The following is a 27,138-nucleotide window of genomic DNA, read 5'->3' on the forward strand; positions in this document are numbered from 1 at the left end:
CGGGGCAGGAGCAGGACCTCGGGCTCCCGGGGCAGGAGCAGGACCTCGGGCTCCCGGGGCAGGAGCAGGACCTCGGGCTCCCGGGGCAGGAGCAGGACCTCGGGCTCCCGGGGCAGGAGCAGGACCTCGGGCTCCCGGGGCAGGAGCAGGACCTCGGGCTCCCGGGGCAGGAGCAGGACCTCGGGCTCCCGGGGCAGGAGCAGGACCTCGGGCTCCCGGGGCAGGAGCAGGACCTCGGGCTCCCGGGGCAGGAGCAGGACCTCGGGCTCCCGGGGCAGGAGCAGGACCTCGGGCTCCCGGGGCAGGAGCAGGACCTCGGGCTCCCGGGGCAGGAGCAGGACCTCGGGCTCCCGGGGCAGGAGCAGGACCTCGGGCTCCCGGGGCAGGAGCAGGACCTCGGGCTCCCGGGGCAGGAGCAGGACCTCGGGCTCCCGGGGCAGGAGCAGGACCTCGGGCTCCCGGGGCAGGAGCAGGACCTCGGGCTCCCGGGGCAGGAGCAGGACCTCGGGCTCCCGGGGCAGGAGCAGGACCTCGGGCTCCCGGGGCAGGAGCAGGACCTCGGGCTCCCGGGGCAGGAGCAGGACCTCGGGCTCCCGGGGCAGGAGCAGGACCTCGGGCTCCCGGGGCAGGAGCAGGACCTCGGGCTCCCGGGGCAGGAGCAGGACCTCGGGCTCCCGGGGCAGGAGCAGGACCTCGGGCTCCCGGGGCAGGAGCAGGACCTCGGGCTCCCGGGGCAGGAGCAGGACCTCGGGCTCCCGGGGCAGGAGCAGGACCTCGGGCTCCCGGGGCAGGAGCAGGACCTCGGGCTCCCGGGGCAGGAGCAGGACCTCGGGCTCCCGGGGCAGGAGCAGGACCTCGGGCTCCCGGGGCAGGAGCAGGACCTCGGGCTCCCGGGGCAGGAGCAGGACCTCGGGCTCCCGGGGCAGGAGCAGGACCTCGGGCTCCCGGGGCAGGAGCAGGACCTCGGGCTCCCGGGGCAGGAGCAGGACCTCGGGCTCCCGGGGCAGGAGCAGGACCTCGGGCTCCCGGGGCAGGAGCAGGACCTCGGGCTCCCGGGGCAGGAGCAGGACCTCGGGCTCCCGGGGCAGGAGCAGGACCTCGGGCTCCCGGGGCAGGAGCAGGACCTCGGGCTCCCGGGGCAGGAGCAGGACCTCGGGCTCCCGGGGCAGGAGCAGGACCTCGGGCTCCCGGGGCAGGAGCAGGACCTCGGGCTCCCGGGGCAGGAGCAGGACCTCGGGCTCCCGGGGCAGGAGCAGGACCTCGGGCTCCCGGGGCAGGAGCAGGACCTCGGGCTCCCGGGGCAGGAGCAGGACCTCGGGCTCCCGGGGCAGGAGCAGGACCTCGGGCTCCCGGGGCAGGAGCAGGACCTCGGGCTCCCGGGGCAGGAGCAGGACCTCGGGCTCCCGGGGCAGGAGCAGGACCTCGGGCTCCCGGGGCAGGAGCAGGACCTCGGGCTCCCGGGGCAGGAGCAGGACCTCGGGCTCCCGGGGCAGGAGCAGGACCTCGGGCTCCCGGGGCAGGAGCAGGACCTCGGGCTCCCGGGGCAGGAGCAGGACCTCGGGCTCCCGGGGCAGGAGCAGGACCTCGGGCTCCCGGGGCAGGAGCAGGACCTCGGGCTCCCGGGGCAGGAGCAGGACCTCGGGCTCCCGGGGCAGGAGCAGGACCTCGGGCTCCCGGGGCAGGAGCAGGACCTCGGGCTCCCGGGGCAGGAGCAGGACCTCGGGCTCCCGGGGCAGGAGCAGGACCTCGGGCTCCCGGGGCAGGAGCAGGACCTCGGGCTCCCGGGGCAGGAGCAGGACCTCGGGCTCCCGGGGCAGGAGCAGGACCTCGGGCTCCCGGGGCAGGAGCAGGACCTCGGGCTCCCGGGGCAGGAGCAGGACCTCGGGCTCCCGGGGCAGGAGCAGGACCTCGGGCTCCCGGGGCAGGAGCAGGACCTCGGGCTCCCGGGGCAGGAGCAGGACCTCGGGCTCCCGGGGCAGGAGCAGGACCTCGGGCTCCCGGGGCAGGAGCAGGACCTCGGGCTCCCGGGGCAGGAGCAGGACCTCGGGCTCCCGGGGCAGGAGCAGGACCTCGGGCTCCCGGGGCAGGAGCAGGACCTCGGGCTCCCGGGGCAGGAGCAGGACCTCGGGCTCCCGGGGCAGGAGCAGGACCTCGGGCTCCCGGGGCAGGAGCAGGACCTCGGGCTCCCGGGGCAGGAGCAGGACCTCGGGCTCCCGGGGCAGGAGCAGGACCTCGGGCTCCCGGGGCAGGAGCAGGACCTCGGGCTCCCGGGGCAGGAGCAGGACCTCGGGCTCCCGGGGCAGGAGCAGGACCTCGGGCTCCCGGGGCAGGAGCAGGACCTCGGGCTCCCGGGGCAGGAGCAGGACCTCGGGCTCCCGGGGCAGGAGCAGGACCTCGGGCTCCCGGGGCAGGAGCAGGACCTCGGGCTCCCGGGGCAGGAGCAGGACCTCGGGCTCCCGGGGCAGGAGCAGGACCTCGGGCTCCCGGGGCAGGAGCAGGACCTCGGGCTCCCGGGGCAGGAGCAGGACCTCGGGCTCCCGGGGCAGGAGCAGGACCTCGGGCTCCCGGGGCAGGAGCAGGACCTCGGGCTCCCGGGGCAGGAGCAGGACCTCGGGCTCCCGGGGCAGGAGCAGGACCTCGGGCTCCCGGGGCAGGAGCAGGACCTCGGGCTCCCGGGGCAGGAGCAGGACCTCGGGCTCCCGGGGCAGGAGCAGGACCTCGGGCTCCCGGGGCAGGAGCAGGACCTCGGGCTCCCGGGGCAGGAGCAGGACCTCGGGCTCCCGGGGCAGGAGCAGGACCTCGGGCTCCCGGGGCAGGAGCAGGACCTCGGGCTCCCGGGGCAGGAGCAGGACCTCGGGCTCCCGGGGCAGGAGCAGGACCTCGGGCTCCCGGGGCAGGAGCAGGACCTCGGGCTCCCGGGGCAGGAGCAGGACCTCGGGCTCCCGGGGCAGGAGCAGGACCTCGGGCTCCCGGGGCAGGAGCAGGACCTCGGGCTCCCGGGGCAGGAGCAGGACCTCGGGCTCCCGGGGCAGGAGCAGGACCTCGGGCTCCCGGGGCAGGAGCAGGACCTCGGGCTCCCGGGGCAGGAGCAGGACCTCGGGCTCCCGGGGCAGGAGCAGGACCTCGGGCTCCCGGGGCAGGAGCAGGACCTCGGGCTCCCGGGGCAGGAGCAGGACCTCGGGCTCCCGGGGCAGGAGCAGGACCTCGGGCTCCCGGGGCAGGAGCAGGACCTCGGGCTCCCGGGGCAGGAGCAGGACCTCGGGCTCCCGGGGCAGGAGCAGGACCTCGGGCTCCCGGGGCAGGAGCAGGACCTCGGGCTCCCGGGGCAGGAGCAGGACCTCGGGCTCCCGGGGCAGGAGCAGGACCTCGGGCTCCCGGGGCAGGAGCAGGACCTCGGGCTCCCGGGGCAGGAGCAGGACCTCGGGCTCCCGGGGCAGGAGCAGGACCTCGGGCTCCCGGGGCAGGAGCAGGACCTCGGGCTCCCGGGGCAGGAGCAGGACCTCGGGCTCCCGGGGCAGGAGCAGGACCTCGGGCTCCCGGGGCAGGAGCAGGACCTCGGGCTCCCGGGGCAGGAGCAGGACCTCGGGCTCCCGGGGCAGGAGCAGGACCTCGGGCTCCCGGGGCAGGAGCAGGACCTCGGGCTCCCGGGGCAGGAGCAGGACCTCGGGCTCCCGGGGCAGGAGCAGGACCTCGGGCTCCCGGGGCAGGAGCAGGACCTCGGGCTCCCGGGGCAGGAGCAGGACCTCGGGCTCCCGGGGCAGGAGCAGGACCTCGGGCTCCCGGGGCAGGAGCAGGACCTCGGGCTCCCGGGGCAGGAGCAGGACCTCGGGCTCCCGGGGCAGGAGCAGGACCTCGGGCTCCCGGGGCAGGAGCAGGACCTCGGGCTCCCGGGGCAGGAGCAGGACCTCGGGCTCCCGGGGCAGGAGCAGGACCTCGGGCTCCCGGGGCAGGAGCAGGACCTCGGGCTCCCGGGGCAGGAGCAGGACCTCGGGCTCCCGGGGCAGGAGCAGGACCTCGGGCTCCCGGGGCAGGAGCAGGACCTCGGGCTCCCGGGGCAGGAGCAGGACCTCGGGCTCCCGGGGCAGGAGCAGGACCTCGGGCTCCCGGGGCAGGAGCAGGACCTCGGGCTCCCGGGGCAGGAGCAGGACCTCGGGCTCCCGGGGCAGGAGCAGGACCTCGGGCTCCCGGGGCAGGAGCAGGACCTCGGGCTCCCGGGGCAGGAGCAGGACCTCGGGCTCCCGGGGCAGGAGCAGGACCTCGGGCTCCCGGGGCAGGAGCAGGACCTCGGGCTCCCGGGGCAGGAGCAGGACCTCGGGCTCCCGGGGCATTCCCTCCCATCTCTTCCTCTTTACACTGGAACTCCCAATGCCAAATCCTTCCTGGGCGTACTCCTGCACACCAGATTCCTCGGTGTGCCTGTGTGACAGGCCGATGGGAGGATTCGGTGTCAGGCTTTGGGTTGGGAACTCTAGTGAGTGACTGGGGAGATAGGAACCCACTGACTTGACAGTTAGTGTTCCAATGGCCAAGGAAGCCTCCACAGGGATCAGCTGCAGCGGTGGCAATGTGTCGGCGATCAGGCACAGCGTTGCGGTTAGAATAAAACATCATTTTAATACTTAAAAAGCATTATTGTTTGTTGTTTAAACATTGATATAAGTGATTTTTTTGTTGCTACTGGGCGTTTTTTTTTTAAATGACCAGTTCTCTAAAACATCATTTATCTGACATAGGCCCGGTCCCAACCATTTTGGATAATCGGAGTTGTACTGTATTTCATTTCTCGCCTTAATCTTATATTGAGGCTGAATCGTTATTTTGCAAGTAAAATTAGTATTTTTTTTGGAGCTTGTTGAATTTGACAATTCTTTATTCTCTACTCAATTACTTCATCATTACAAGATCCCACAAAACTCAGTAACAGGCAGGTAAATGGGGGGGAGGGGAAAACAAGCAAACATTTAATCTTTGTTGGAAGGTTTTAAGATCAGTGTCGAGCTCTACCCCTTTTTCCCCCATTGAATTTTTAAAAATTGTCTTAGTATATTGGCACAAAATTTTCAATAAATGTAACACATGGGTATTTACTTAAAAATTAAATTGGTCAACAGCTTCTAGCCTCCACACTTACAATGTCAAATACAAAAATAAAACAGCAAATGTCCTAATTGCCTGATTTTTTTTTAAAAGAGCTTTTATACAACAACATCTCAAAGAATCATCCTCAACAGAGTCCAATGGCACAAAGTTGAGATCCTTAAGCAATGAATGCTCACTAAACATGCTGGTAAAGGTTAAATTCCATTTTAGATTATAATTATTAATGGAAAGAATTATTTTAGTTATTTGAGATATTCTTCATAGTATCTTATGTCAATTCCTTACCCTCAGTTTAATTTTTGAGAATAATTTTATATTATTATAATTTAATCTTCCTTGTACAGACTGTATACATTTCTGTAAAGACTGATGAATTCAATTGTTTAAGAAAATGTACCAATCTACAAAAAGAGATATGAGAATAGAGAAATAAAGATTGGGCAAAGAACTAAGTTTTAGTGTGACAGATTATGTTGTGTTTGTATTGTATATATGTTTTTGGGAGATAAATTGGGCCAGGATTTTTAGTGTAGGTCACATACAAGAACTTTAAAACCGATCTTATTTAAAATTCTGGAGCTCTGCTCATGTTAGACATTCCGGCACCAGGAGCCTTTGCAAACCTTTGGAGAGTGCCCAAGAGACATCACGATTGGATTGTTGTTTACAAAAGACAACTGATGAAAGAACTCTCAGAGCCACAGGCTATCTGGAGGGAAACTTGCTGATCATCTATTGCTGCTGGGTTTTGGGGTCCTCTGAGCTCGTAACATTAGGAAGAATCTTACAAAGCAGAGTATGGTATTTAAGGAGTGTATTCCACATCTTAAAAACAAAGCAGGTATGTGTACATATATTTTCCAATGTTAGAGATTAAAATTCAGAATGCACAACGATCTAAATTTGTCAATGCATAAACCTAAATGCTAGAAAAAGATGGAATGGTTGGAAAATGGGGTGTGGGGAGTAAAGTAAGCCCAAGAAGAGAGTCACAAGCCAAAATAAGAAAGTGAAGTGCAGTCAGAGCAGAAGCTAATGTTAGTTGGCAATCACAGGTTACTTCCTCCAAAGAACCATTCAATGGAACAAGCAACATGCAATAAACGCAGCCTTGCCAGCCTTTCCCATCTCCCTGAAAAGATAATAAGAAATAATCATAGATTATATGGTCCCTCAAATCTGATCTGCCATTGAATAAGGTCATCACTTCCCCAGCTTGGAAGGTTCTCTGGTAGATACAACTGTAGTCCATTTCCCTTGAAGTTGTTTTTGACTACGCTGGCTGCAAAAAACCCTATCTACTGAAAACTGTAAGGGCTGATGCTCACCTAATATTACTTATGGGACTCCCCTCCTCCTTCTCATGACTGCTGTCTCCTAATCTTGTCCACAGTGGTCAACCAAATAGGTAGGTCAACTACCTGGAAAAAGCTGTCCAGTTTTTAGTCTCTTGTATATCACAGTGGCAAAGCCTTTGATTCAGAATAGATGAGCTGAAGTCCAAGTTCCCTGAACTGGAGATACTTTCTGTAACACCGACATGTTATAGCCTCTGAGATGCGCCAAATTTCTTGAACTAATAATTAAGTATTCAAATATTTTAAAAATTAAATGAATAACAAAGACCAATAGCACAACCCCTTTAAGGTGAAGCAAAATAAACATCTCAGAATTAGATTTATTATGAACATGTGTCACAAAATTTGTTGCCTGAGTAGAAAACGGAAGTGGTTAGATTAGGGAAATTGGGAAGCATCTTACGTGGAGCCAATTTTTATGCTCTGTCTATTGCAGCCAGTTTAAAATTTTTTTTTAAACTTCCATCAATTTACATCTTTAACTGACATAAATTAAAGATCTGGACTCTGGATTTTTACGTCATGTTAAAATAGCTTACCTCCCATTGATATTCTTTCAGGAATCTGCATATTTAATGTCGATAGCTGAATATCTTCTGTTCTCTCTTCATCTCCAGGCTCCTCACTCACTTTAAGTCTATTGGGAATTCTCATTTTCTGACTGATAGTCTCCATGAAACTTAGATCACAAGATATTGGCCTGGAGTCTAACAAATCGGAAGATACTGCTTGTTCTGCCATAGTAGCTAGAGGACCAATAAAAAGTAACATTTTAAAGAAAATGAACAAAATTTAAATCACTAATGGCCAATATTATGTTAATTACAATTGTCATCAGGTTGAAAAAAAAAGACAAGCATATATTTGTGGTCATCATAGAAGGTATGATTAATATCTCAAATTTTCATTAATGATTCATGCACATGGCCAAGTGTACTTAGTTCAGACCACATTGTCTGGCATTACTTAAAATCCCTAATCCAGTTTGAATGCCTAACAAATCTTTTACTTCAAACACCAAAGGATAAGTTGCTGCAGTATTAATTTTCTCCCATATGTTTTGAGAATGCTACTCCATAAAGAATGTAAATAATACATTAGCAACTGTGTCACAGTGTGAAATGAAGAACAATGATGAGATGGAGTCAAGTCGAAGTTCAGTAAAAGCTTATTCAAGTCTCACGCAGCTTTTTAAAACCCCATGCGTTCCAAATTATGTAATCGCAATGTGACGTCATGATGTCATTCAGAACATCCCGAGACAGTTCGATTAAGCCTCCAGTGAGCTGCTACATGCCCCCCACCCCCACAAACCAGCAATAGGAGGCTAAACCTCTGATGCCATTACTGTCCACCGCTCTTGGGCTTTTGCACTGGGGGTCGTGGCAAGGTTGAGATGAGCGGGCTTTAGTCAGTCGATCGTAAATGTCTCTGGATGCCCCCCAATGTCCAGTACACAAGTTGTACGATGGTTTCCTAGCCCTCTAAAAGGGCCCTCATAAGCACCTCTATGCACAAACAAACTCACTAACCCGAAGTTCCTTTAGGATGAAGGGTGTTGTTGTTCCATGCCCTGACATGGGAACTGGGGCCAGTTTTCCAAGCCGCTCCCGCAGTCTGCCCAAGACTTCAGTCAGTGGTACCTCCTGTCCTCATGCTTCAGGCATGAATTCCCCAGGTACAATGAGTGTGGCTACATAAACCAACTCTGCCAATGAGGAGTTGAGATCCTCCTTGGGTGTCATTCTTATCCCCAGGATGATCCAGGGCAGCTCGTCTGTCCAATAGGGTCCCCGTAGACTGGCCATCAAGGTGGCCTTCATGTGCCTATAGAACCACTCCACCAGCCCATTCAAAATAGGCTGCATTCCCAAAAAAAAAACATCCACTTCTATCTTGCGAACGTGAAACTGTGCCTCAGCCTGCCTGAACCAAACTTTAGGTTGAATGGTCCAAAAGACAGGCAGTTTGAGTGAAACTGCTGCATTGTCCACATTGGGTCTAAAATCTGTTTGGGCCCATTGGCGTCACCAACGCAGCAACTGTGTCGCAGTGTGAAATGAAGAATGAGAAAATGACCAGATGCAGTCGAGTCGAAAAGTCGTGCGCAGCTTTTTAAAACCCCGTGTGCTCCAAATGACATCATCGCATTGTGACATCATGAACTGATTCACTTAAGCCTCCAGTGAGCCACGACACTACTTCCATTCTTGAACTGATTGATCAAACCATATGCTATTTTTACACTACACACCTGCTTCAGCTGAGTTACAATAATGTGACACATCAATTTTTGATACACAATGATCAGCAATATTTTATACGTTGTTCTGTGGGTGGCCTAAAACCATCTACCTTCATTCATTAACTGATGGCCTGCTGAAAACTCAGGGCGCCTTTACCTGGAATTAAATTTTATGTACACTTCACACTGGAATTTTACACTGTGATCAAGGTCATTACTAAGAAGGAAGTTATTTCACGAGTAACCAAGGTTGCCACTAAAGTACTAAAGAAGTCAATATCATCACTGACTACCAAGATCTGGCAAATCCGCAACTGATAACCACCACCGTGGTCTAGACTCCAGATAATGAATTAAGATATTCCAGGAAGTTTTGTTCAACATACCTTTTGTGATAAATTTGTTTTGACTTTAAATTCAGCTGCATTCTTAATTGTCAAGTAAATAGAAATTTTCATTTGTTTTTCTTTTAAAAGTTGATATTAACTCTATAGTCAAGGAATATTGTTATTGCCAAATCATAAAACAGGACGACCTAAATGCAATTATGCTTTTAAGGAGATTCAAATCTTTTCAATTATTTCATTCATTATGTTTTAAATTAAAATTCTAAGTGAGATAACATGATACAAAATATTCTAATAAGTACTGAGAAATGTAGTCATCTTCATTTAGCCATAACCAAGGCAGTTGCATCAAATTAGACATTCACTGTTTATCCATTGCACAGAAGAGAATAGAATTGAATGGAAGCTCTCAAGCTAGCAACATGCATGGATACCCAAGAGCAGATTCTAGCCATTTCACTTAGTGGAAGTATACAAGAATTTTGTTACAGCATTATTGATCAACATAACCAAGAACATGATTGTTAAACTCCTACATCATCTCCTTTCCATTTAAAAAAAAATAACTTCTATGTATAGATTTTAAAACTATTGATATTAAACTGTGCATTCAAATCAGCATATTCCATACTGCTCACAGTCAAATCACATTTGTATATCCAGGTTACTTGGCATGACCTCGCTTGCACTTGAAAATGTAACTGGTTTCTCTGTTGATGTTTGATCTTCAAGGATGAAATGCCTTGCTATAAGTGATCACAACATTCAGAGTCAGCCATGGTTGCCTCAGCTGAGGAGTTTTTGGTAATTAGGCTCTAAGCAGGTTACTTTTATGTGCATTAGCCACATGAGGAACAAAATAACTTTTGGAAGCAACCAACCAAAAGTTATCCAACTGCACGTGCAAGATTATTCATGGTACAAGTTTTAGGAACACAGGAAGTAGGAACAGGAGGAGGCCAAAAATGGCCCATCGAGCCTGCTCCGCCATTCAATACAATCATGGCTGATCTAATTTATAACCTAACTCCACCTTCCTGCCTTCTCCCCATATCCCCTAATTCCTCTATCATGTAAAAATTTATTGAACCAAATTTTAAATATGTTTAATGAGGCAGCCTCAAACACTTCACTGGTTAGAGAATTCCAAAAATTCACTACTCTCTGGGAAAAACTATTTTTCCTCATCTCTGTCCTAAATCTACTCCCCCGAATCTTTTTTTTTATTTTTTATTTTTCACACTATAAACCATATTGACCAAGATACATACAGACATTTTTCTTCTTAAATATATACAGTGTCGTTTTCTCCCCCTTTCCCCCCTCCCTTCCCTCCCTCCCGCTTCCCCATTTATTTGAAGTTCAATCTATAAGATACATTAAACCCGTTAAACAATGTTGTCACTTAATAAAAATAAACAAGAAATTTTACTGAGTCAGTTCTTTTCGTTATCTTCTCCTTCTGTCATTTTAGGTGGTGGAAGTCCACGGTAGGATTTCTCTATTGTGCTTCATGTATGGCTCCCATATTTGTTCGAATATTGTAATGTTATTTTTTAAATTATATGTTATTTTTTCTAATGGAATACATTTATTCATTTCTATATACCACTGTTGTATTCTCAAGTTGTCTTCTAATTTCCAGGTTGACATAATAAATTTTTTTGATACAGCTAGGGCTATCATAACAAATCTTTTTTGTGCTCCATCCAAATCGAGTCCAAATTCTTTGTTTCTTATATTACTTAGGAGGAAGATCTCTGGGTTTTTTGGTATATTGTTTTTTGTGATTTTATTTAATATCTGGTTTAGATCTTCCCAAAATTTTTCCACTTTCTCACATGTCCAAATTGCATGAATTGTTGTTCCCGTTTCCTTTTTACAGCAAAAACATCTGTCTGATACTGTTGGGTCCCATTTATTTAACTTTTGAGGTGTGATGTATAGCCTGTGTATTCAGTTATATTGTATCATGCGTAACCTCATGTTTATTGTATTTTTCATAGTTCTGGAGCATAGCTTCTCCCATGTTTCATTCTTTATCTCTATGTTTAGATCTTGTTCCCATTTTTGTTTAGGTTTACCGTTTGTTTCCTCGTTCTCCTTTTCTTGCAGTTTGATGTACATGTTGGTTACAAATTTTTTAATTATCATTGTGTCTGTAATCACATATTCAAAATTGCTTCCTTCTGGTAACCTCAGACTGTTTCCCAATTTGTCCTTCAAGTAGGTTTTCAGTTGGTAGTATGCAAACATTGTATCGTGAGTTATATTATATTTATCCTTCATTTGTTCAAAGGATAATAATTTATTTCCCGAAAAACAATTTTCTATTCTTTTGATCCCTTTTCTCTCCCATTCTCTAAAGGAAAGGTTATCTATTGTGAAAGGGATTAGCTGATTTTGCGTCAATATTAGTTTTGGTAGTTGGTAATTTGTTTTATTCCTTTCTACATGAATCTTCTTCCAAATGTTGAGCAGATGATGCAATACCGGTGAATTCCTACGTTGCACCAATTTTTCATCCCATTTATACAGTATATGTTCAGGTATCTTCTCCCCTATTTTATCTAGTTCTAATCTGGTCCAATCTGGTTTTTCCCTTGTTTGATAAAAATCTGATAGGTATCTTAATTGTGCGGCTCTATAATTCTTAAAGTTTGGTAGTTGTAAGCCTCCTTGTTTGTACCATTCTGTTAATTTATCTAGTGTTATCCTCAGTTTCCCCCCTTTCCATAAGAATTTCATTATTATTTTCTTTAACTCCTTGAAAAATTTCTCTGTTAGGTGTATTGGTAATGACTGAAATAGGTATTGTATCCTTGGGAAAATATTTATTTTAATACAGTTTATCCTTCCTATCAGTGGTAAGTCTTTCCAATGCTCTAAGTCGTCTTGTAATTTTTTCATTAATGGATGGTAATTGAGTTTATATAGATGGCCGAGGTTTTTATTTAGTTGTGTACCTAGATATCGCATTGCTTGTGTTTGCCATCTAAATGGCGATTCTTTCTTAAACTTTGTGAAATCCCCATTATTCATTGGCATTGCTTCACTTTTATTTGCATTGATCTTGTACCCCGATACTTCTCCATATTCCTTCAATTTCCCATGTAATTCTTTTATTGATATTTCTGGTTCTGTTAAGTATATTATAACGTCATCTGCAAATAGACTGATTTTATATTCCTTCTCTTTTATTTTTATCCCTCTTATTTTATTTTCTGTTCTTATCAGTTCTGCTAGTGGTTCTATAGCTAACGCGAATAGTGAGGGAGATAGTGGACATCCCTGCCTTGTTGATCTGCTTAAGTTAAATTGTTTTGATATATATCCATTTACTGTCACTTTCGCCAATGGCCCCTTATATAATGCTTTAATCCAATTAATATATTTCTCTGGTAGGCTGAATTTTTGTAATACTTTGAATAAATAATTCCATTCTACGCTGTCAAAGGCCTTCTCTGCGTCTAAAACAACCGCTACTGTTGGAGTTTTATTTCCTTCTACTGCATGATCCAGTTTGGTCTAGATTTACTATTTTTGGTACATAATCGGCCAATCTGTTTGCTAATAGTTTAGCTATTATCTTATAATCTGTGTTAAATAGAGCTATTGGTCTATATGACGCTGGTGCAAGTGGATCTTTCCCTGTCTTTGGTATTACTGTAATTATTGCTGTTTTCCATGAATCTGGTATGCTTTGTGTTTTATCAATCTGGTTGATTACTTCCAGGAGGGGAGGAATTAATAAGTCTTTAAATGTTTTATAGAATTCTATTGGGACTCCATCCTCTCCTGGTGTTTTATTGTTCGGTAGTTTTTTTAATATCTCCTGTAATTCTTCTATTTCAAATGGTTTTATTAATTTATTTTGCTCCTCTGTTTGTAATTTTGGTAGTTCAATTTAGGTAGAAATTCATCTATTTTGTCTTCTTTCCCTTCATTTTCAGTTTGATATAGTTGCTGGTAGAATTCTCTGAAGTTTTCAATGATCTCCGTTGGATTATATGTAATTTGTTTGTCCTTTTTCCTTAATGCCAATACCATTCTTTTAGTTTGTTCTGTCTTAAACTGCCACATGAGAATTTTGTGCGTTTTTTTCTCCTAGCTCATATTTCTGTTTTGTCTTCATTATGTTCTTCTCCACCTTATATGTTTGTAGTGTTTCATATTTTATTTTTTTATCTGCCAATTCTCTTCTTTTAGTTGTATCTTCCTTTATTGCTAATTCTTTTTCTATATTTGTTATTTCCCTTTCCAACTGTTCTGTTTCCCGATTGTAGTCCTTCTTAATCTTAGTTACATAACTTATTATTTGCCCTCTGATGAACGCTTTCATTGCGTACCATAGTATAAACTTATCTTTCACTGATTCCGTATTTATTTCAAAGTACATTTTAATTTGTCGTTCAATTAATTCTATAAAATCCTGTCTTTTAAGTAGCATGGAGTTTAATCTCCATCTATACATTCTTGGTGGGATGTCCTCTAGCTCTATTGCCAATAACAGGGGTGAGTGGTCCGATAATAGTCTAGCTTTATATTTTGTTTTCCTAACTCTCCCTTGAAATGTGGGCTGATAACAGGAATAGGTCTATCCTTGAGTATGTTTTATGTTTACCCGAATAATATGAATATTCCTTTTCCTTTGGGTGTTGTTTTCTCCATATATCCAAAAGTTGCATTTCTTGCATCGATTTAATTATAAATTTGGCTCTTTCTGTTAGTTTTTTTTCCAGTTTTATCCATGTTTGAGTCCAAATTAAGGTTAAAATCCCCTCCTATTAGTATGTTCCCTTGCGTATCTGCTATCTTCAAAAAGATATCTTGCATAAATTTTTGATCTTCTTCATTAGGTGAATATACATTGAGTAAATTCCAAAATTCTGAATATATCTGACATTTTATCATTACATATCTCTCTGCTGGATCTATTATTTCCTCTTCTATTTTGATTGGTACATTTTTATTGATTAATATAGCTACTCCTCTGGCTTTTGAATTATATGATGCTGCTGTTACATGTCCTATCCAATCTCGCTTTAATTTCTTGTGTTCCACTTCAGTTAGATGTGTTTCTTGTACGAATGCTATATCAATTTTTTCTTTTTTCAGTAAATTTAACAGTTTCTTCCTTTTGATTTGGTTATGTATTCTGTTAATATTTAAAGTCATATAGTTCAACATAGTCATTTCATACTTTGTTTATCTTTCCTTTCCATTTCCTCATCACCACCTTCCCTTCTTATCCACTTCTGTTTTATTTTTTTGAACACATTATAAGATAACATTTCTAAAACATAAAATATTTCCACTATTCTCATATCTAAAATTCCTTTAACCCCAATAGTCCCTCCCCTTTCTGAGATGCCCTTTGTCCCTTGTCGGTCAACCACATCTCCCCTCTCCATTTGGATTTGCAAATCCGCTCGCAAGCATCAACTGATTTCGCAGTGACTGTTATTTTTCCCCACCCAGCCCCCACCCCAGAAAAGATTTTAATCTTCATATATAACAAAGGTCACTCTCTTAATTCCCTCCTTACTTCCTTTCTTTCCCTTCTTAGTTCTTACCTATACTCTATTTTTTATATATACATACACACATTTCTCTCTCTCTCTATTTATATATATATATATTTTTATATATATATATATTTATATATATATATATTTATATTTATATATATTTATATATTTATATATATTTATATTTATATATATATATATTTATATTTATATATTTATATATTTTTATATATATATATATATATATATATATATATATATATTTATATATATATATTTATATTTATATATATATATATTTATATTTTTATATATATATTCATATTTTTATATATATATTCATATTTTTATATATATATTCATATTTTTATATATATATTTATATATATATATTTTTTATATATATATTATATACACACACACACACCTACATACACACATCTCTTCGTCTCTGTCTGTTTTGTAGTTGTTCTGCAAATTTTCGTGCTTCTTCCGAATCCGAGAATAGTTTGCTTTGCTGCCCCGGAATAACTATTTTAAGTACCGCTGGGTATTTTAACATAAATTTATAACCTTTTTTCCATAGGGTCGTTTTTACTGCATTGAACTCCTTCCTCTTCTTCGAGTTCAAAACTTATATCTGGATAGAAAAAAAAATTTTGACCCTTGTATTCCAGTGGTTTTTATCTTCTCTTATTTTCCTCATTGCTTTCTCCAATATATTTTCTCTTGTTGTATATCTTAAGAATTTTACTAGAATGGATCTTGGTTTTTGTTGTGGTTTCGGGGCTAATGTTCTGTGTGCCCTTTCTATTTCCATTTCTTCCTGTAATTCTGGTCTTCCTAGGACCCTGGGGATCCATTCTTCTATAAATTCTTTCATATTTTTGCCTCTTCATCTTCCTTAAGGCCCACTATCTTTATATTGTTTCTTTTATTTTAGTTTTCCATTATATCTATCTTCTGAGCTAACAGCTCCTGTGTCTCTTTAACTTTTTTTTTTAAATCAGATTCTTCTAATTTCTTTTTTAAGTCATCTACTTTCATTTCTATGGCTGTTTCTCGTTCTTCCACCTTTTTCCTATATCTGTCATGATCATCTCTAATCTATTCACTTTTTCTTCTGTACTTTTTATTCTTCTTTTTATTTCACTGAATTCTTGTAACTGCCATTCTTTTACTGTTTCCGTATATTAAAAAAATATATATCCATGTACTTGCCCTTCCCTTCATCTTCCATTTCTCTGTGTTCTTCCTCCTCTTCTTCTGAGTCCACTCCAGGATCTGTGTCCTTTACCTCTGTCTCTTTTGGTTTTCTTGTTGGGTTGTTTGTTTTATTTTGTTGGGTATTTTTGGTCTTCTTATTAGAAGTGTCTTGGTGTTGGTCTTCTTCCTCTGGGTTGGTCATCTGTTGTTTCTTTGATTTCTTATTTTTATTCTCTTCCTTCTTGTTCTCGTTATTTTCTATGTTTTCCTGTTGAGAGTCTTGTTGTTGTGTTGTAGTTGTCTGTTTCAGCTGTGGAGATTTACTCCTCAGCTGGTTTCCCCCCCCCGCTCCCGTGAGTGTTATTTTTGTCTTGCGCATCACGCATGCGCGGTTGCGCACTTTTGTTTGGCTCCGTGAGCCATTTTTGTAGTCCCGAGTTCGGGGCTTCCACTGACCTCAGGGAGCGGGCTTCTCTCTCCACGGCGGGCCTCCTCACACAGGTAAGGCCTTCACTTTCCTCCTCCGACGTCCTTCCTTCCTTCTTTTCTTCCCGTTGTTTTTGGTTTTTCTTTCTTTGCTGCCATTTTCTCAACACTTTTACTTTCACTTTGTTATGGTTTTTATGTTTGTGCCTTTGTTTTTTCTCTCTTTTTTTTTACTTTTCTGGAGAGGGCTGGAGTTCCCCTACCGGCCACTACTCCATCACACGACTCCTCACTCCCCCGAATCTTGAGACTGTGTCCTCTCGTTTTAGTTTCGCCAGCCAGCTCAAAAAACCTTCCTACATCTATCCTATCCATACCCTTCATAATCCCATATGTTTCTATAAGATCTCCTCTCATTCTTCTGAACTTGAGCGAATACAATCCTAGACGATTTAATCTTTCATCATAAGTCAACCCCTTCATCCCAGGGATCAACCTAGTTAACCTCCTCTGGACCATCTCCAAAGCCAGTATATCCTTCCTCAAATATGGAGACCAGAACTGGACACAGTACTCCAGGTGCGGTCTCACCAGTACCTTATACAGTTGCAACATTACCTCCCTACTCCTGAATTCAATTCCTCTAGCAATGAAGGGCAACATTCCATTTGCCTTCTTAAAAACCTGCTGCACCTGCAACCTAACTTTTTGCGATTCATGCACAAGCACTCCCAAGTCCCTCTGTACAACAGCATGCTGTAGTTTTTCACCCTTTAAATAATATTCAGCTCTTTTATTTTTCTTGCCAAAGTGGATAACCTCACACTTACTAACATTGTACTCCATCTGCCAGACCTTTGCCCACTCATCCAGCTTAACTATATCCCTCTGCAGACTCTCCACATCCTCATTACACTTTGCTCTTCCACTCAATTTGGTGTCATCCGCAAACTTGGCTACACCACATTTTGTCCCCTCCTCCAAGTCATCAATGTAAATGATGAACAGTTGTGGGCCTAACACTGACCCCTGCAGCACCCTACTTACCACTATCTGCCAACCTGAAAATCTCCCATTTATCCCAACTCTCTGCCGCCTGTCAGACAACCAATTTTCAATCCAGGCCAATATACTTCCCCGGACTCCACTTTCCTGCAACTTACTGATAAGTCTCTTGTGCGGCACCTTATCAAACGCTTTCTGGAAATCCAAATATACAACATCAACCTGTTCCCCTCTATCCACCGCACCCATTATATCCTCAAAGAATCCTAACAAGTTTGTCAAACAAGATCTTCCCTTTCTAAAACCATGCTGCGTCTGCCTGATTGAACCCTTGCGTTCCAAAAGTTTCACTATTTCATCTTTAATGACGGCTTCAAGCATTTTTCCAACGACAGACGTCAAGCTAATTGGCCGATAATTTCCAGTCTTCTGCCTACATCCCTTCTTAAAAAGTGGCGTGACATTTGCTGTCTTCCAGTCTGTCGGGACCTGCCCAGAATCCAAGGAATTTTGGTATATGACCACCAATGCATCAACTATAACTTCTGCCATTTCCTTCAGAACCCTTGGATGCATATCATCAGGACCAGGTGATTTGTCTGGCTTTAGTCCCATTAGTTTCTCCATCACTACTTCCTTTGTAACAACTATTTTATCAAGGCCCTCCCCAACATTCGCATCCTTAACTCCGCACTTGGGCATGCTGGACATGTCTTCCACCGTGAAGACTGACACAAAATATTTGTTTAATGCCTCGGCCATTTCCTCATTTTTTGCTACCAGTTTTCCTTTCTCATCCTCCAAGGGTCCTATGTTAACTCTGGCCACCCTCTTCCATTTTATATATTTATAAAATTTTTTGCTTTCTGTTTTTATATTTTGTGCCAATTTACTTTCATAATCCTTTTTCCCATTTCTTATTACCGCTTTGTAACCCCTTGTTGTCTCTTAAAGTTTTTTACCCCAAAATATTTCTTTGAAAATCTTCCACTGTTCCTCAACTGTTTCATCAATTAGCCTGTGCTTCCAGTCCACTCTGCCCAATTCCTTCCTCATCCTATGGTAGTCACCCCTGTTTAAGCATAATATATTAGTTTTAGATCTATCTATTTCCCCTTCCATCTGAATGAGAAATTCAATCATACTATGATCGCTATTTCCCAGATGGTCTCTGACTATTACATCATTTACTCTACCAATCTCATTGCACAACACTAGATCCAGGAGAGCATTTTCTCTTGTGGGTTCCTTAACATGCTGCTGAAGAAAGCTATCGCGGATGCATTCTATGAAGTCCTCTTCCAGACTCCCACGACCAACTTGATTTTCCCAATCTATGTGGAAGTTAAAGTCCCCCATGACGACTGTTGTATCATTATTACATGCCTCACTTATCTCTCTATTTATTTCCTGTGCCACTAAACTATTATTATGGTGGGCAATAGATAACACCCACCAATAATTTTTTCCCTTTGTTATTCTTTATCTCTACCCAAATGAACTCAACATATTATGCTCTTTAGATCTTATATCATTCTTCACTACTGCCTGGAGCTCATCTTTGATTAAGAGTGCAACTCCACCTCCCTTACCATCCTGTCTATCTCTTTGCACCACCTGATACCCTTGAAAGTTTAATTCCCATTTAGGGTCACCTTGTAGCCATGTTTCTGTGATGGCTACCAAATCAAAGGCATGGGTACCGATTTTCAAGTTCACTAACCTTATTTCTAATACAGCGGGCATTCAGATAAAGTGCCCTTATGCTCTTTGTCCTTTTAATATCTAGTGACTTCTGTAACCTTTTCTTTTGATTTTTCTGCCCACTATTTTACTTTGTAATTTTCTTAACACTATCATTGACCCGAAAACTCACTGCACCATCTGATTTTTTACTTTCTCCTCCCAACATTACTTTTCCTATTTTTCTTTTCCTGGCCATTACTTTATCTTCCCTATCCTTTTTCCTATCACTCTGGTTCCCATACCCCTGCCAAATTAGTTTAAACCTTGCCCCACTGTTGTACCAAACATACTTGCCAAAATGTTGACACCTTTTGGATTTAGGTGCAACCCGTCCCTCTTGTAAAGATCATGCCTTCCCCAAAAGAGATCCCAATGCTCCAAGAAGCCAAATCCTTGCCTTGTACACCAGCACCTCAGCCACACGTTCATTTTCCTTATCCTTACATTCTTTTCATCACTTGCATTTGGAACAGGTAGTAATCCCGAGATCACCACCCTAGCATTTCTGTCTTTCAGCTTTTGTCCCAGCTCACTGTAATCCCTTTTCATTACCTCCTCCCTTTTCTTGTCAATGTCGTTTGTACCCACATGCACATGCTGCTCTCCCTCTCCTCTCAGAATATTTTGGACCCGATTTGTGATATCTCGTACCCTTGCACCAGGGAGGCAGCACACCATGTGGGTATACTTATCTGGCTCACAGAACCTCCTGTCCGTACCCCTGACAATGGAGTCCCCAATAACTACTGCATTTCTCCTTTTCCTTTTCTTTTGCACCACTCTGCCAGGCTCACTGCCATTGACCTGGTGCCCGTGGCCATCTTCTGTCCGGTCATCTCCCTCAACAGAATCCAACACAACATAACTGTTGCTGAGTGGGATAGTCACTGGTGTGCTCTCTGTTTTTCTCGCTTTTTTCTTTTCCCCCCTGACAGTTTCCCACTTACCTGACACAGGTTCTGGAGTATTTATCGCCCTGAAAGTTGAGTCGATTGACTCCTCACTCTCCCTTACAAGCCGCAGGTCATCAATCTGCAACTCCATATCCCTAATTTGCTCCCTTAGTAACTGCATCTCGGTACACCTGGTGCAGATGTGGCCATTTGGGAGGGTGGAGGTCACCCATTGTTCCCACATCTGACACCCTCACTTGTTAGAATAAATTATATAAGAGTGCAGTTCTTGAAATTTTTTTTTTTAAACAAAGCAATATTTTATGTACTGGATAAAATATGACGGAACAGTGTGAGATGTATGCAATGGTGATGTTTAATTTTCAAAACAAAACTCTGTAGACCGTGTTGATGATGACCTGCTGTACACCTTCTCACCACGGTACCACCACTCTTTTAAAGGACTGTTTCTTTCAAGAACAAAGGAATAGGAGGATGAATAAGCTCCAAGTTCCACCATTCAAAAAGATCATGGTCAATTCAGTCTCTCTCTCTCTCTCTATATAACCACCATTTCCCCAGTAGTTCAAATGTCTGCCTCTCCACCCTGAATACAAACAATTATTCTTCCTCCACAGCCTTTGATAGAAAATTGCAAAATTATAATCTCTGAGAGCAGACACTCTTTGTCAGCTGTTTTAATTGATCCTCATCTCACAAAGTATGCCACTTGGTTCCAGATACCCCTGTGAGCATAAGTATCTTTGTAACATCAACCCCGTTAATGACCAAAACCTGATGTGCTTCAAGAGGTTAACTGCTCATTCTTCCAAGTTCCAAGAGCAACAACACTGTTCAGCTTTTCATGTATCAACATTCTCATCCCAGAAATCATCCTCATGAACTTTATCTGCATAGCCTCCAATGTTAGTATATCATTTTTTTAAGAATATGAAGGCAAAATTACATGCAGTTGTGTTCTCACCAGCACTCCATGAAGAAGTACTAAAACTTCCCATTTTTATTCCATACCCTTTGCAGTAAAGCTCAACATTTGAAGGAAATATAAAGGCTTTCCAAATACAGTAAAAACTACAAAAGTCAGATAACTGAGTTTTCTGGTTGCTTGAGAATCACTCTTACAATGCCGAGCTAAGACACCACCATTAAGAATAAACAGTTTAAAGGACATTAGACTGCAAAATGTAAAGTTATTTGGAAAAAAGTATTGTAGTCCTTTTTAAAAAAATATATTTTTATTAATTTCAATAATAAATTTGTACAGTACAATTATGGAACTAGCATTTGCAACAGATCAACTTGTACTGTACTGAGGAGTAAAATAGAAGTCTGCAGTGATTGAAGTAAAACAATGCTGGAGAAACTCAGCAGATCAACTGTGCACTTTATAAAGCAAAGTTAAAGATACATAACCAATGTTTCAGTCCATCAAAGTATGAGCAAAATGTAGGCTGGCACCTGAATAAAATGGTGTGGTAGGGGTGCCCACAGGAAAGAGGTAACAGGTGGATAAGGGTTTGGCTAGGGGAATAAGAGAGGAAAGGGGGTGGAGAACTAGATTTAAAAAAAAAAGACAATCATAATATGGTCTTTTAATTCATGCCAATACATTTCTACCTTGAAGTTTCAATACAAGTAAGATAAACACAAATTTGACCAATGCTGCATGCCAGAATCTTCAAAAAAAGAATTGCTGGAGAAGCCAAGCAGGCCAGGCAGAATTCATGAGTGGAAGTGCTCAATGCTTTGGGTATGAACATTTTATAACGACTAAAACAGAATAGATGAAATTTCATATGTCAGAATCAAGTTTATCGTCATGAACATGTCACACAATTTGTTTTGCGACAGCAGTATTGTGCATTGCAGGCGCAAAAAATAGCTGCAAATTACATTTCTGTAAATTCACTATTGAACAATTTAAACAAATAATTGGTGCAAATGAGAGAGAAAAAAAGTGGAGAAGCTGGGGGAGAGTGTGAGAGGTCGAGAAGGGGTGGGAGCTAGAGAATGAAAAGATGAGGAAGGGGAGGGGAGAGAAGAGAAATATATAGGAGTAGATAAAGAAGATATGGGAAAAGTGGGTTAGGTTTTAGATATTTCTGAGTGTTTGCTTTTGACAGGCAGTACCCAATCCATCCTGCTACTTTCTTGGTTAGTGCAACGCCTTGACAGCGCCAGGGATCGGGTTCGAATCCCGCGCTGTCTGTCTCTCCGTTCTCCCGTATCTGAGTGTAAAACGTACCTGGGGGGGGTTGGCTAATGGGGTGTAAATGGTGGGAGGAGGCACGGACTCGTGCTGTCTGTCCGTACGTGCGCACAGTGGTTGGTGTCAATAGAAAACCAGGTGGAGACGCAGACACACTTTGTGCGGGTCGACGGTGGCAGTGGAAGCTCTCCCACCTGTTGCTGGCTCCGGGCTGCTTGAGCCGCACCGTCAGTGCCCCCCCCACCCCCCTCACCGCTCCGCTTCACGTCACTTACCAAGTCAGGGAGAGACGGGACCATTCGCTCGCCTCGCCGACCACACGCTACCCCCAGCCGGTGAAGGCCTCACAGGCATCGCTTCGACGGCCCTGCTTGGGGCAGAAGGCGTCACCCGCACAAAACTCACAAACGCCCGCCCTGGCGTCGTTCTGATTGGGTGCCCCGGAGCCACGTGATGTGGAAACCCCGCCCCTTCACCATGAGGAGCGGTGGACGCGGTGACGTCATGACGTTGTGAGGGTGCGTGCACTCAGATGGCCCGGTGAACTTCGAGCTTCTCGCCGCGGTTCGCTTTACCAAAAAGCAGGAGCTTGTTTTGCTCAAGGTGTTGAAGAAGAGTTATGGATTACTACTGCTTCCTTGTCGCCGAAAGTAAGGTACTGTGCACAGCACACCTCCGGGATGATGGGGTAGTTACTAAATCAGCAGACACCATCACAGTGCATACATTTCTATAAACCACCTTACAAAATAAATCTAGTGGATGAGAAGTCAAAGTAAGGTTCATTGTTCATTCAGGATTCTGATGGTGGTGGGGAAGAAGCTGTCCTTGTGCCGCTGAGTGCTCGTTTGTCTTCAGGCTTCCTGTACCTTTTTCTGTCCTGAAGTACTCCACATTGATGCATTCAGTGCATTGACTCAGAGGCATTCAGTGCATCGCCACAGGCATTCAGTGCATCGCCACTGAGGCATTCAGTGCATCGACTCAGAGGCATTCAGTGCATCGACACTGAGGCATTCGGTGCATCGATTCAGAGGCATTCAGTGCATCGCCACAGGCATTCAGTGCATCGACACTGACGCGTTCAGTGCATCGACTCAGAGGCATTCAGTGCATCGACACTGAGGCATTCTGTGCATCGACTCAGAGGCATTCAGTGCATCGACACTGAGGCATTCAGTGCATTGACACAGGCATTCAGTGCATCAACTCAGAGGCATTCAGTGCATCGACACTGAGGCATTCAGTGCATCGACACTGAGGCATTCAGTGCATCGACACTGAGGCATTCGGTGCATCGATTCAGAGGCATTCAGTGCATCGCCACAGGCATTCAGTGCATCGACACTGACGCGTTCAGTGCATCGACTCAGAGGCATTCAGTGCATCGACACTGAGGCATTCTGTGCATCGACTCAGAGGCATTCAGTGCATCGACACTGAGGCATTCAGTGCATTGACACAGGCATTCAGTGCATCAACTCAGAGGCATTCAGTGCATCGACACTGAGGCATTCAGTGCATCGACACTGAGGCATTCAGTGCATCGACTCAGGCATTCAGTGCATCGACTCAGGCATTCAGTGCATCGACTCAGAGGCATTCAGTGCATCGACACTGATGCATTCAAGTGCATTGACACAGAGGCACCAGGACAGGTCCACGGAGATGTCAAGATTATTGTCACTTGATTGCACAGGTGCAACCCAATGGCGCTGTCCAGTTCTCGCAGACACACCTAAGACACTATGCAGGACAAGTAGTTATATATATATATAAATAAATAGATATTGTTATGTGAATAAGAGTCTCAGATGGTTAGTGTGTGCACAGTTCTTTGGTCATTCACCATTGTCATTGCCTGAGGGAAAAATGTGCAACTCATCAGTTGCAAAATACCGCAAGTGCTGGGAATCTGAAATAGAAAATGATGGAAATATTGTCAGTAGGGAGCTAAACTGTAATGTATGCCAACACACTTGCACTATGTCCTGTATCTGGAGATGTTGGGGCAAATGCTCAATTGTAAGCAACATCTTGTGGAATGAATTCCAGGGTTTTTGGCCTGAGAACTTTATATTTAAAATGAAACAGTCGAACAATAATGAAAAACTGGATGAGCTCGGTTGGCATTTCGTGGAGAAAAATTGTCAATGTTTCAGGTCGGGACTGTTTATTGTGATTTGATGAGTCCCTCCAGCCTTTCGTTGTTTGCTCAAATCAAGCAGCTGCAGTTTTTTTGTATCAGATGGAACAATGACTCTGGGTGGATAAACAATGGTCCAGATTTGGAGGAATGTCAAGATTCTTTTATTCACTTCAACTATAATGTATAAAAATAAGAGATTGCTGAATGATTGCTAAACTGATAAAGCAACTTCCTGTGATTCTACTATTTATTATTAATATTTATTTTTAATATGTATATAGGTTCTGGAGAGCAGGTGAGGTCTGGGCCTGCTGTCCCACTCACCCAGGGAAATGCAAGTGTAATTCATCACCTCTCCTTTCTCAGTGTAGGGATCACCGCGTGGCCACTGATTGGCTTACCAGGCAGGGGGTTACTGCAAATGGCCTATCCTACATTACTGCGTTTGTAGCAACACCTCTTTGGTGTCCCCCATTTTCACCAAGTTTGCTATGTCCTGGTTTGACCAAGTGACCAGGACACTCGGACATAATACCTACAATCCAAGGGCCTATCATCGTCCTAGCGTGCTGAGCCATGGCAGATAAACCCCAGGTGTAAACGGTAGGGCCAATTCTGCAGGCTCGGTGACATGCCCATGTCTACGATCCTTCCCAAATCTTTATTTGTGAAGCCAAGCCATGTTAGGTTCTGTGTATTTATGTACATTTATAGTTAGTACATTTGCACCGTGGACCAGAGAACACGGTTTAGTCGGGTGTACTAGTACCATCACTTAACCATTGAAGTCAGCTTCTGCTAAGTTTGTGCTCTAAATGTATGCCACAGCTGACTAAATGGTTGAAAGAGAAAACACAAATAACATTGTTATAATATCATGAAACCTGTGGATTGCCTAATTAGTTTACCTTTCCTCAAATTGATGGATAATGACTCAAGCTAGAAGCAGGAGTAGACCATTCAGTGCTTCATGCTAATTCCAACATTCAGTAAGACTCTGAGTGATCTTTTGCCTTTGTGTCACTTTTCCACTTGAATCAATAGTCTATGATTCATTTGTTTTTAAGAAACCCAACAATTGAGACGTCAAAACTCTTTTGGGCAGAAATTCTGCAGGTGAAAACATTTCATCTCAGCCCTGAATTACCTCACCCTTTATTTTGTGATTGTGACCCTGGTTCTAGACAGTCCAACCTGGGGGAACATCATCCTTCATTGGAATATAGAAATTTACATAGAACTTGACAACATCAATGAGATCAGCTCTTCTGAAATCTAAAAAGGCCATGTCTTCTGAGTTTCTCATTGGACAAAGCCACCAACCCAAGAATTAATCTACTGCTACCATTCCTCTCATAAGTATATAATATATATATCCATGTGTATTTATCAGAGACCTAGGTAGATAATTTCACTAGTTTTGTACTGAGATCCTATTCTATTAAAGGCCAATATACAATTTGTTTAATTCTTCTTGCATCAGCCTAAAATACAGGGGGGGGGGGGAAGAGGAGAGGAGTAATTGACAATAATCTAACTGGTCTGTTTCTCTCTGTTTTTAAGAAAAGTTGTGGAGGATCGATGTCAATCCTCGATCCAATCACTTCTCGGCCTTTTGGCTAAAATCAAGTGTAGTCAATCCTCAATCCAGATTCTGGAGTGAGATCTGAAGCAGCATTTTACTCTTGAGGAATGAAGGACTCAGACTTTACTTTAGCCAATCCCCTTTATTTGTTACACAGGCCCGTGAGAGGTCTTTCACCTTCGTAGAGGTTCCAGGAGCTCACCAACATACAAAGACAGGTACAAATTCTCCAGTGCTATCTGACATTAAGCTTTTCAAAACAGTCACCTCCCTGCACAACAAGCATTATCCCATCAGCATTAAACTATGCAATATCTGTCTACATGATGCACCAGGTATTTCCAGTTTCCATTCCCCTAATTCCTGTAAATCATACGAATCTAGAGAGAAACAAACAAAAATTCATCAGATTGCTGTTACCAGGCAACCCACATTCCAATGTCTTTGCTGTTCTTGGTCAGGGCTAATGGAATTTCAACTTTGACTGTTGTTGTGAAGAACACACATCCCAGGCCCCCTCACTGTCCCAAGTTGTATTCTAAATCCATTCTAGAATATAAAGGCAAAAGATTCAATGCATTCTACTATCTTCATGGCTCTCTCTTTCATCAGGTTCTGGTAATGTATTAGCTTTCGAGCCCATTATATTGTAATAATATGTGTATATGCATAGACACTTTATTCTATTTGCTAATATTTTTTATTTTTTTTTTAAATTTTTTATTTTTCACACCATAAATCACAATAGCCATGATATACACTTTTTCTTTCTATTTGCTAATATTGATGCAAATAATAGAATCGATTTGATTTTAAAAATGAGATGCACTAAAATGGCAATCCCGAGTCTAGAACATGAAGAGGTAACTTAATCAGCAGTACATGAACAATCTATAAGTTGCAATGATGGAGAAAAAGTATTATAGCGAGTATAGTGATTCCATTCAGCCTTGCATTGGGTAGAAATATCTACATTGATCTACATTGAACAAACCTTATTAGCCTATGTCATTACACTACCAGTATGCTAAAAAGAGTCTGGAAAAACAACCAACTGAAAAACCTCACAAAGATAAGCGTATACAGAGCCGTTGTCATACCCACACTCCTGTTCGGCTCCGAATCATGGGTCCTCTACCGGCACCACCTACGGCTCCTAGAACGCTTCCACCAGCGTTGTCTTCGCTCCATCCTCAACATCCATTGGAGCGCTTACATCCCTAACGTCGAAGTACTCGAGATGGCAGAGGCCGACAGCATCGAGTCCACGCTGCTGAAGATCCAGCTGCGCTGGATGGGTCACGTCTCCAGAATGGA

At 45.0% G+C, this 27,138-nt stretch overlaps 2 protein-coding genes across 6 annotated transcripts in view; both read right to left on the bottom strand.

Annotated features, from left to right (window-relative positions):
• Positions 1-22,521, bottom strand: part of LOC138740545 (mitochondrial fission factor-like) — a 65,938-nt gene extending 43,417 nt beyond the window's left edge. Inside the window, exons 1-2 of one of the 4 annotated variants that reach the window (XM_069893354.1) lie at positions 22,363-22,518; positions 6,998-7,204 (exon numbers count right to left, since the gene is read on the bottom strand). In XM_069893354.1, coding sequence (XP_069749455.1) covers positions 6,998-7,199 — 202 coding nt within the window. In that variant the 5' untranslated portion in view covers positions 7,200-7,204; positions 22,363-22,518. Of the gene's footprint in view, positions 1-6,997; positions 7,205-22,362 lie in introns of all 4 variants that reach the window. The other 3 variants (XM_069893353.1, XM_069893356.1, XM_069893355.1) reach the window with 3 other exon arrangements.
• Positions 22,522-25,967: 3,446 nt separating this feature from the next.
• The window catches only part of LOC138740546 (transmembrane gamma-carboxyglutamic acid protein 3), a 42,414-nt gene continuing 41,243 nt past the window's right edge, over positions 25,968-27,138 (bottom strand). For both annotated transcript variants that reach the window (XR_011342982.1, XR_011342980.1), the window contains one exon: positions 25,968-26,201. The gene's annotated coding sequence lies outside the window, so the exon portion shown is untranslated. The remainder of the gene's footprint in view (positions 26,202-27,138) is intronic.

Source organism: Narcine bancroftii, chromosome 8 (genome assembly GCF_036971445.1).
Source record: "Narcine bancroftii isolate sNarBan1 chromosome 8, sNarBan1.hap1, whole genome shotgun sequence".
NCBI lineage: Eukaryota > Metazoa > Chordata > Chondrichthyes > Torpediniformes > Narcinidae > Narcine > Narcine bancroftii.